This window comes from Physeter macrocephalus, chromosome 20 (assembly GCF_002837175.3).
Source record: "Physeter macrocephalus isolate SW-GA chromosome 20, ASM283717v5, whole genome shotgun sequence".
NCBI classification, from domain to species: domain Eukaryota; kingdom Metazoa; phylum Chordata; class Mammalia; order Artiodactyla; family Physeteridae; genus Physeter; species Physeter macrocephalus.
In genome coordinates, this window is record NC_041233.1 from 107,664,680 (window position 1) to 107,676,481 (window position 11,802).

The 11,802-nt window shown below is 40.0% G+C and overlaps 1 protein-coding gene across 19 annotated transcripts in view; it reads right to left on the reverse strand.

The window, feature by feature from the left end:
• Positions 1-11,802, reverse strand: part of PRIMPOL (primase and DNA directed polymerase) — a 41,713-nt gene that overhangs the window by 14,603 nt on the left and 15,308 nt on the right. For 17 of the 19 annotated variants that reach the window (XM_028481998.2, XM_007102839.4, XM_028481994.2 and 14 more), the window contains 2 exons: positions 9,651-9,798; positions 5,554-5,841 (listed from right to left, as the gene is read on the reverse strand). In XM_028481998.2, coding sequence (XP_028337799.1) covers positions 5,554-5,841; positions 9,651-9,798 — 436 coding nt within the window. Of the gene's footprint in view, positions 1-5,553; positions 5,842-9,650; positions 9,799-10,734; positions 11,134-11,802 lie in introns of those variants that run through there. The other 2 variants (XM_028482002.2, XM_007102844.4) reach the window with 2 other exon arrangements.

The following is an 11,802-nucleotide window of genomic DNA, read 5'->3' on the forward strand; positions in this document are numbered from 1 at the left end:
AAAAAAAAAAAAAAAAAAAAAAAGGCGGTGTTAATTAGTAACAAGAAAACATACGGGGACTTCCCTTGTGGTCCAGTGGTAAAGAATCCACCTTCCAATGCCGGGGACGCAGGTTCGATCTCTGGTCAGGGAACTAAGATCCCACATGCTGCAGGGCAACTAAAGCCACGTGCGCCGCAACTGCTGAGCTCACGCACCTCAACTAGAGAGCCTGCGTACCACAAACCATAGAGCCTACGCGCTCTGGAACCCGAGCGCCACAACTAGAGTCCACGTGCCCTAGAGTGTGCACGCCACAACTAGAGAGAAAACCCACATGCCACAACCAGAGAGAAGCCCGCGCACCACAATCAAAGATCCCACATGCCTCAACAAAGATCCTGCGTGCCACAACTAAGACCTGACACGCCAAAAATAAATAAATAAGTCTTAAAAAAAATGAAAGTGTAAATCTCACTGGTAAAGGTAGATATATAGTAAAGGTAGTGGATTGAGACTTATAAAACTAGGGACTTCCCTGGTGGCACAGTGGTTAAGAATCTGCCTGCCAATGCAGGGGACACGGGTTCAGGCCCTGGTCTGGGAAGATCCCACATGCCGCAGAGCAACTAAGCCCATGCACCACAACTACTGAGCCTGCACTCTAGAGCCCGTCAGCCACAGCTACTGAGCCCACATGCCACAACTACTGAAGCCCACGTGCCTAGAGCCCATGCTCCACAACAAGAGAAGCCCACGCACCACAACAAAGAGTAGCCCCCACTCACCGCAACTAGAGAAAGCCCGCACGTGGCAATGAAGACCCAACGCAGCCAAAAAAATTAAATAATTGTTATCAACTTAAAATAGACTGTTATAAGTTGTTATATGCAAGCCTCAAGGTAACCACAAAGTAAAAACCTATAGTAGATAATACACAAAAAGACAAAAGGAAACTAAGCATACCACTAGAAAAGTCATCAATCCACAAAGGGAGAGAGCAAGAAAAGTAGAAGGGAAAAGAGGAACTACAAAACAACAGAAAACTATTAACAATATGGCAATAAGTACATACCTATCAATAATTAAGTGTAAATGGACTAAATTCTCCAATCAAAAGATACAGAGTGGCTGGGCTTCCCTGGTGGCGCAGTGGTTGAGAGTCCGCCTGCCGGTGCAGGGGACACGGGTTCGTGCCCCAGTCCGGGAAGATCCCACATGCCGCGGAGCGGCTGAGCCTGTGAGCCATGGCCGCTAAGCCTGCGCGTCCGGAGCCTGTGCTTCGCAACGGGAGAGGCCACGACAGTGGAAGGCCCGCGTACCGCAAAAAAAAAAAAAAAAAAAAGATACAGAGTGGCTAAATGAATAAAAAAACAAGACCTATCTATATGCTGCCTACAACAGATGCACTTCAGACATAAGGATACACACAGGCTGAAAGTGAAGGGATAGAAAAAAAGATATTCCGAACAAATGGAAGCAAAAAGAAAGCTGGAATAGCTATATTTGTATCAGACAAAATAAACTTAAAACAAAGACTGTAATAAGAGACAAAGAAGGGCATTACGTAATGATAACTGATAAAGGGGTCAATACAAGAAAAGGACATTTGTAAATGCTTATATATATACCCAACATAGGAGCATCTAAATATATAAAGCAAATATTAACAAACCTAAAGGGAGAAATAGACAGCAATACAATAATAGTAGAAAAATTTAATACCCCACTTACATCAATGGATAGAGCATCCAGAAAGAAAATCAGTAAGGAAATATTAGCCTTAAAGGACATATTAGATCAGATGGACTTTACAGAACATTCCATTCAAAAGCAACAGAATACACATTCTTCTGAAATGCACATGGAACCGTCTCCAGGACAGATCATATGTTAGGCCACAAAGCAAGTCTTAACAAATTTAAGAAGACTGAAATCACATCAAGCATCTTTTCTGACCACAATGGTGTGAAACTAAAAATTAATTACAAGAAGAAAACTGGAAAATTCACTTGTATGTGGAGATTAAATAACATGCTAATGAGTAAACAATGGGTCAACAAAAAAATTAAAGAAGAAATTAAAAAATACCTTGAGATAAAAGAAAATGGAAACACAACATACCAAAATGTACAGGATGCAACAAAAGCAGTTCTAAGAGGGAAGTTAACAGTGATATAGGCCTACCTCAAGAAACAAGAAAAATCTCAGTCTAAAATTATACATCAAGGAACTAGAAAAATAAAACCAAATGAAGCCCAAAGTTAGTAGACAGAAAGAAATAAAAGATCAGAGCAGAAACAAATGAAATAGAGACTAAAAAAAACAAAACAAAAAGATCAATGAAACCAAGAGCTGGTTCTTTGAAAAGATAACAAAATTGATAAACCTTAGGTAGATTCACCAAGAAAAAGAGCGGACTCATATAAATAAAATCAGAAATGAAAGAGGAGACGTTACAACTGACACAAAGGATCATAGGAGACTACCATGAATAATTATATACCAACAAATAGGACAACCTAGAGTAAATGAATAAATTCCTAGAAGCATACAACCTGCCAAGACTGAATCATGAAGAAATCGAAAATCTGAATGGACCAAGTACTAGTAAGGACACTGAATCAGTAAACAAAAACCTCCCCACAAAGCAAAGTCTAGGACCAGATGGCTTCAGATGTGAATTCTATCAAAGATTCAAAGAATTAATACCAATCCTTCTCAAACTCTTTCAAAAAATAGAAGAGGGAACACGTCCAAACTTACTTTACAAGACCAACATTCCCTGAGAGCAAAACTAGACAAGGATACCATAAGAAAAGAAAATTACAGGCCAATATTACTGATGAACATAGATCTAAAAATCCTCAAAATATTAGCAAACCAACTTGAACACTACATTAAAAGGATCATACACCATGATCAAGTGGGATTTATTCCAGGGATGCAAAGACAGTCCAACATCTGCAAATCAATCAATGCGATGTAACAACACATTAACAAATGAAGGATAAAAATCATATGATCATCTCAACACATGCAGAAAAAGCATTTGACAAAATTCAACACCCACTTATGATAAAAACTTTCAATAAAGTGGATACAGAGGAAACATACCTCAACATAAAGGCCACATATGACAAGTCCACAGTTAGAAATACTCAGCAGTGAAAAACTGAAAGCTTTTCCTCTAAGATCAGGAACAAGACAAGGACGCACACTCTCGTCATTTTTATTCAATGTAGTATTGGAAGTCCTAGCCACAGCACTTAGGCAAGGAAAGAAAGAAAAAAGGCATCCAAATTGGAAAGGAAGAAGTAAAACCATCATTGTTTGCAGATATACTGTATACTTGTATACTTGATATTATACAGGTCTGCCTCAACTAACAACTGGTTACATCCCAACAAATAAGTTGAAAATGCATTTAATACACCTAACCTACTGAATATCATAGCTTAGCCTAGCCTACATTAAACGTGCTCAGAACACTTACATTAGCCTACAGTTGGGCAAAATCATCTAACACAAAGCCTATTCTGTAATAAAGCACTGAATACCTCATGTAATTTATTGACTAGTATATTGAAAGTAAAAAAACCAGAATGGTTGTCTGGATACAAGATGATTGTGACTGATCTATCTTCCTGACTGCACGGCTGACTGGGAGCTGCAGCATCACAAGAGAGTATTATACCACACATCACTAGACCAGGAACAGACCAAAACTGAAAATTCGAAGTACGGTTTCCACTGAATACATTACTTTTACACCACTGTAAAGTCAAAAAATTTTAAGTGGGAAAAAAAAAAAGGTAGGTCAAACCATCATTAAGTCAGGGATCATCTATACGTAGAAAACCCTAAAGACTCTACCAAAAAAATGTCAGAATAAATGAATTCAGTAAAGCTGTAGGATACAAAATCAATATACAGAAATCTGTGGTGTTTCTATACACTACTAACAAACTATCAAAAGAGAAAATAAGAAACCAATCCCACTTACAATTGCATCAAAAAGAATAAAGTATCTAGGAATAAATTTAACCAAAGAGGTGAAAGACCTGTACACTGAAAGCTACAGGCATACTTCAGAGCTACTGTGGGTTCAGTTCCAGAACACCACAATAAAAGCAAATATCAGAATAAAGTCACACGAATTTTTTGCTTCCCAGTGCTTATAAAAGTTATGTTCATATTATATTATAGTCTATTAAGGGTGTAATAGCAGACTTTAAAAAATACATACCTTAAAAAAAAATACATACCTAGGGGTAGGATGGGAATAAAACACAGACCTACTAGAGCATGGACTTGAGGATATGGGGAGGGGGAAGGGTAAGCTGTGACGAGGTGAGAGAGTAGCATGGACGTATATACACTACCAAACGTAACTAACACACCATTGTAAAGCAATTATACTCCAATAAAAATGTTAAAAAAAATACTTTATAACTAAAAAAATGCTAACCACCATCTGAGCCTTCAGTGAGTCATCGTAGTAACATCAAAGATCACTAATCATAGATCATCAAAACAAATAATAATGAAAAAGTATAAAATATTGCAAGCATTACCAAATGTGAAACAGAGACACAAAGTGAGCAAATGCTGTTAGAAAAATTGCGTTATCAGTGGTTGACTCAGGGCTGTCACAAACCTTTAATTTGTAAAAAACACAATATCTGTGAAGTGTCATAAAACAAGGAATGCCTGTTTTATTTCCAAATTCTTATACTTGGTTGTCAGGGGTGCTAGAAAGATATGCAATACAGCAGGAACACTTCCTATTCTCAGCCTGATTGGCCTGGTAATCTTGCTTATAGCTTAAACCTACTTTTCTTCAACTTGTAGACACTGAAGCTCTCTGAGTTGCTCTAACCATCAATGGCAAAAATGCTGCTCTTATGGCTTTTCAAATCACAAGCTAGAACTCAACATAAAAATGAGGTTTAGTTCACCAAATTGGAGCTCAGCTGAATTAGGGGTCCTGATTGGCCTGTGTGTTACCTAAACAGGCTGAGGTCTTGCGCCAGTGCTTCATATATCCTCAGATTCAGAGACCAGAAGCAAGCAGGGCAGAAGAGAGCACAGCTGAAGAAGCCACCAGTTTTATCATAGTAGGAAGCTGATGAAATAACCCCTGCAAAGCTCTTCAGTGCAGAAAACGCCAGGCTTACTTTGCCACCTAATAACTCCACTTTTACATTGTACCTAGTTTTACAATTTATTTCATCTAATTAAACCTGTCAGCAGCATTGGAGACCGCTATCCAACTGTCCCCTGTCATGAATCCTGGGAACATTTCAGAGCAGGAGCCAGCCACCACCATTCTCTTCTGGAGCTCAGGCCAGCCCGCTGCTTATGTCCCACAGGACCCCTTTAAGATCTCCTAACAGAAACCTACTAGATTTCCTGCACCTGAGCTCACTGATCACATTCTGCTAGTGACCCCAGTCGTTGTGGAGCAGTGGTGGTAGTAAGACTCCTAAGCAAAGTGACAAGTGGGCACTGACTGGTCTCTCACAGAAGTACACAAGGACAGCCCAACAGAGAGCTGTCAATTCTACTTACCTAGATCTACAAAAAGATGCTTTTCTCCTATGTTATTCTTCACAATTAAAAATGAAAGATCAGGACTGCTTTGCTTAGCTGACCCCAGCCTCTCCAGTTTCTTTGAATTCGTTGTCCAGCTCTCTCCTATATCCTTATCTGTGGACTTTTTGCTAAAGGAAATTCCTTGTTTAATTGGTGTTTCAGAAAAATGGGAAAATTCATGGCCCATTGTCTCTGGAGTCATATCGTCATCTTCACTAGCAATTAAGTGAAAAGCAGGCTCTAAAATTTTTCTCACAAAATTACCTAAAGGAAAAATAAAAAGGTTAATCTAATTCTTTTCTGCAAACTATAACAAGATTTAGGCACAAATCTACACAGGACAGTTTTACACAGTAAGGCTTCTACTTTTGATTTCTGGTTTTAAAAAACTGAGTTGTTATTATAAACTGTTAACACACCTCTCCTATACTTCCTCTTGTGTAATCTTTTACTTCTTAAATCCCCTTTGACAGGGGAGTTTCGTGTAACTTGTAAACAAATCATCTTAGAAGGGAAGGTTAATGTGAAAAGATCTGTCACTGTTGCTAGTATGGGCCTGGGCCGAATGCTCTGTCACCAAAAAAGCACCATTTTAACGAATACAAATTGAGTAGAATTTACATTCACAATGAGTGATTAAAGAATGCAAAGTTTACACAAGTAAACAGTGCTGCCAAGCTCTGCCACACGCCCCCTATGCCAGGACGTCAACGAATTTCTAAGGACCTATTTTCTCCCCTCTAGCCGCATGACGTGCCCCAGGGCCTCGACGCTCGCAGCCGCCAGCTTGAGGTGCGCGCTCCTCCTGCCTCTCCCGATGATCGCTCATGCGCTGGGCTCTGGCCCAGTACCTGAAGTCCAGAACTAAAGCAAGTAAATGCATCTATTGTATTTCAACATTTATTCTAAGAGTTCTAAATATAAGTGGCACTATCTTTACATAGAAAAGATGGTATGACAATCCAGAGCTTCTTTAAACTCTCATAATTTGTATCATAAAATCAAGTAACAATCTGGTTAAGTTGCTTCGTGTATAACAATACTGGAGAAATGCACTACTATAAGAAAAACTTAATTTTAGTCTTTAAAATTGGTATAGTCTGGGTTTGTCACTATTTACCAGACCTTGAACCCTTAAATCATAAGATACACATGCTCTAAGTTCAAAATTCTCTTTCTCCAAATTAGACTTAATTACTGCCCTCCTCAAAGAAGCAAATCCACTACCTTCTAAAACTAAAAATCAAAATGAAAGCAAAAGAATTTGATCCTTGCAATCATATATAGACTACCTCTGGAATGAGGGAAATAAGGTAAATACTGAGTAAAAAGAAATCATAATATATCAAAGGACAATAAAGCAGTCCAAACATAAACTGATAAAGTAAATTTTCCTGGAGATGTAAAAGTACACCTACTGGACGCCAAGAAGGCGTGGCTGCAGAACCAGTTGCCAAGGCTGTGCTTAGGAGGCCGGGCTAGGACGACGGACGGTGTAACCACCCTAATGCTAACACCGGCTCCAGCAAACTGCTCTGCTCTCTGCTGCCCTTCCCCAAGTGTCGCCCTCACCTCATCATTAATACAGGGACAATTTTATTGGCTGGGAATAACTCAGAAGAACGTATCGATCATAGAAATTTCAGGTTCTATGGCAGGCTGGTAGGAAAGTATTTCAAGGAGATCAAATCTGTACATGTTGCTAACATTCTATGATCTTACACTTCCTAATTCCTCTTTCTGAAAGGCTGACAATAGGAAGTAGAAATGTCACCAAGAGATACACTGGGGGAGGGGAACCAAAGTGGTGAATCTGGACTATTTCATAATCTCTGCATCTCTGGTTCTGACAGTTCATGACTTTAGAGGATCGAAGCCACAGATGGCACCCCGTTTATCAGGTCTGTGTCTCTCACTCTAGCCACACCAGACCCCCACTGCTCCCCAAATCAGTCACGAACTCCTACCTCTATACTCTTGCTTATGCTGTTCTGACAGTAAAACCTATCTTATCTTGGTCTGACGGAATTTGATTTCCAGCCCAGTTTCAATGTCAGCTGCCCTCAGAAGTTATCTGTAGGAGACACTGCTAATTGCCGGTCAAATTTCCATTCTCCTCTTCCTCCTAGCAGCAAATCTCCATGTTTAGCCTCGTGGCTAGGAGTCAGAGCAGACTACGAAGAGTAAATAGGAGTCAAAGAAATGCCTCGCTTAGGGCTCTGCCCCTCGCACCACACAGCAGAGCCACCTAACATTCAGTCATTCATTCAGCAAATATTAAATGATGTCTTGTATTTATGGTAGCTGCTGCTGCTGTTATATTATTATTACTGATAGACATTACTACCTGATAAGTGCTGGAAATACAACAGTGAATAAGAAACAATCCATGCCCTAAAGAAACATTAAGTAGAACAGAGAAGACAAAACAAAAACAAAAACAAGAAATTACCCCAGGAAATGGTGAACGCTTTGACATGACAGGCACTGAGCACGCTCTGCAACCCAGAGGGAACACGAACCTAAGTCTTAGGGTTTGGGATGTGACAGAAAAGGCTTCTCAGATGACAATACCTACACTGAGTCTTAACAGACCAGGTGAACTGGTCAGACAGCGACGTCAAAAAGTGCAGAGGCCTAAGGACTAGAGAAAACGTGGCCCCCGTGGGAGCTAAGTGAAGGACAGAGTCAGAAGTGCCAAGTGGTGGGAGGTGAGGCCAGTGCACAACGGGCCTCAGCACGCCAACTAAGACACCTGGACTCTTCCCTGAAGGCAAGGAATAATCCTGGAAGGGTCTGAGGCACACAGTAGTATGATCAGATCACTCTAGCTAGCTGACTAAAGAAGCAAGCAAGACAGCACTTCCACTTGGGTAACCGGGTGAATGCTCATACCACTCGGATATACACCTCACAGGAGAAAGAGCAAGTTTGGGAGAAAAGATGAGGAGACTGGTGTAGGACACGCTGCGTTTCAGCGTCTGTGTGGGGATGTTTAACGGGAGAACAGGCTCGGCTGCAGGTAAAGACGTGACAGTCATCAACACAGATGGGAACGGAAGCCGTGACAGTGGATGATCATTAAGGTTACAGATGGGGTGAACAAAGGGACAAGGACAGATTCAACCATTACTAATATCCAAGGGATGAAAGCAAGAGACAGAGAATCAATGTCCAACTAAGCTAACAGAAGATGGGGAGATGATAAGGAGTCCTAGGTGTACAGCACACTAGGCCACTGTGACCTAGTGTTACCCTAATCTAGCAATTAGACGTTGACTTTCATGCCAGTCTTTTAGTGACTATGTTCATGCCTTTTGCCCTGGGTACCCTGGAAACTGTCAGACACTTGCTCTGAAATGGATTACCTGTTACCTGAACTTCAGTCAATCATCTGCTTGCCCTACCCCTGCGCTCTGATATACACTCAGGATTTTGGCTTTTATGCAGACCTTGGTTTTCAGTGTTCCCTTTCTGCCTATTTGTTACCCTTTGGACTGACTTCATTTTATACCTGGGCCTGTATCTCTAAATGTCCAGTCCTGGAATTAATAGTCCTCTGGTTACACTTTCAGGCTTACACATGTACACTTCTCTCCAACCCTAAGGTCTGGCCTGGAACAATAAGCAAGGCTCCATGAGTGTGGCCTGGAGCCCAAGCCCAGTTCTCATGTACTAAAAGCTAAGGCAAGGCTAAAGCGAAGGTCAGAAATCCAGATGTGAGGTGCCACAGATGAGACTGGAATTAGGCCCCTCCTGCATTACCCAGAAAGCTTCTGAAATGACTCCTGTCGGAACAGACACCAGGACCAGGGCATGCATGGCCATCCCAGTATCTACAGCAAGAGGCACTAATGCCAAGGATATCCTGAGTACATTAATGTGTCTAAAATGAATCTAGAATAGGAAGATAGATCTAGAACTAAAGGCAAATCCTGAAAACATGAAAAATCATGATTCATTTTTTTAGGACAGGTTAATGACCATAAAACCTGACAAATACAAAACTTTAAGAGGAAAGGAAAACATAAGTTAATATAATTGTGACTTTTTAAAAAAAACAGTACACTTACCAACATGAATATTATCTTTAAATGCCACATCATGGAGTTGAAATATTAAATGGCGGCTAAATTTTTCATTGGTGCTAGAATCCAAGTTGAGAACATCTTCAGCTGAACAACTAACCCTGTAAAACTGCTGAAGTGCTTTACAAACATGCTGAAAACACAAGTAAAACATCAATAATTAGTATTTTTTGTTTTAAAATTTTTCCATGAGCAAAATTCAAATATCTTGGTATAAATCTAATCTGTTTTTTATTTTGATATCAGATTATTACATAACAATTTAACTGAATTACTTATGTACTAAAATATACATATTTAAATTATTATACATGTTTATGTTAAATAATGCATAGGCTCTCAGGGTTAAAGGCGGGATTCTCCCAGACCGGGGCGCGAACCCGGTTCCCCTGCATCGGCAGGCGGACACGCAACCACTGCGCCACCAGGGAAGCCCCTGTTTTTTATTTTGATATCAGATTATTACATAACAATTTAACTGAATTACTTATGTACTAAAATATACATATTTAAATTATTATACATGTTTATGTTAAATAATGCATAGGCTCTCAGGGTTAAAGGCCTCTCAGAATTCAACTTATCTTATACATTAATCTCTAAAATCACAATAAAAATACTTCTTTTTAAGTACCTCTTTTTATAAATTCTATTTATGTATTTATTTATTTGTTTATTTGCTGTTTGGTTGCACCAGGTCTTAGTTGTGGCAGGTGGGCTCCTTAGTTGCGGCATGCGTGTGGCATCTAGTTCCCTGACCAGGGATCGAACCCAGGCCCCCTGCACTGGGAGCAGCACAGTCTTATCCATTGTGCCACCAGGGAAGTCCTAAGCATCTCTTTAAATATTATCTATGAGTTAAAAAGTCACAATTCCATTGTTTATAGTTTTAGTTTTCAGCAAGTTCCTCACGCATACTGAGCCCAAATCTACGTCCAAGAACGTGGCCTCCAGGGCTAGCTGATGCTAGTAATGAAAGCAGTTACGCATTACAGGAAGGTAGCGAGCGCAGGGTTAGGAGCACACGATTAGGAGTCAGAAAGGTTTGAGTTCTGGCTTTGCCACTTACCAGCTCTGTCGCTTTAGTCAAGTCCAAACCTAACATTCCTCAACTGCAAAATGGGATAATAATAAAACCTAACATTTCAGGTTGTTGTAAGGAGCAAAGAGAAAATGAGAGTAAAGAGTTGGCCCAATGCTTGGCACATGTAACTGCTTAAAAGCATTAGCTGTGCAGCCACAGGACAAGTCCCTTCTCCTGAAGCCTGTCTTCTCTTTTGCAAAACGAAGGTACTAAGAACCACCACACAGGTATGGTACTGACACAAAAACAGAAATATAGATCAATGGAACAGGACAGAAAGCCCAGAGATAAACCCACGCACATATGGTCACCTTATCTTTGATAAAGGAGGCAAGAATATACAGTGGAGAAAAGACAGCCTCTTCAATAAGTGGTGCTGGGAAAACTGGAAGGTACATGTAAAAATATGAAAATAGAACACTCCCTAACAGCATACACAAAAATAAACTCAAAATGGATTAAAGACCTAAATGTAAGGCCAGACACTATCAAACTCTTAGAGGAAAACATAGGCAGAACACTCTATGACATAAATCACAGCAAGATCCTTTTTGACCCATCTCCTAGAGAAATGGAAATAAAAACAAAAATAAACAAATGGGACCTAATGAAACTTAAAAGCTTTTGCACAGCAAAGGATACCATAAACAAGACCAAAAGACAACCCTCAGAATGGGAGAAAATATTTGCAAATGAAGCAACTGACAAAGGATTAATCTCCAAAATTTACAAGCAGCTCATGCAGCTCAATATCAAAAAAACAAACAACCCAATCCAAAAGCAGGCAGAAGACCCAAACAGACATTTCTCCAAAGATTTACAGGTTGCCAACATATGAAAGAATGCTCAAGATCATTAATCATTAGAGAAATGCAAATCAAAACTACAATGAGATATCATCTCACACCAGTCAGAATGGGCATCATCAAAAAATCTACAAACAATAAATGCTGGAGAGGGTGTGGAGAAAAGGGAACCCTCTTGCACTGTTGGTGGGAATGTAAACTGATACAGCCACTATGGAGAACAGTATGGAGGTTCCTTAAAAAACTA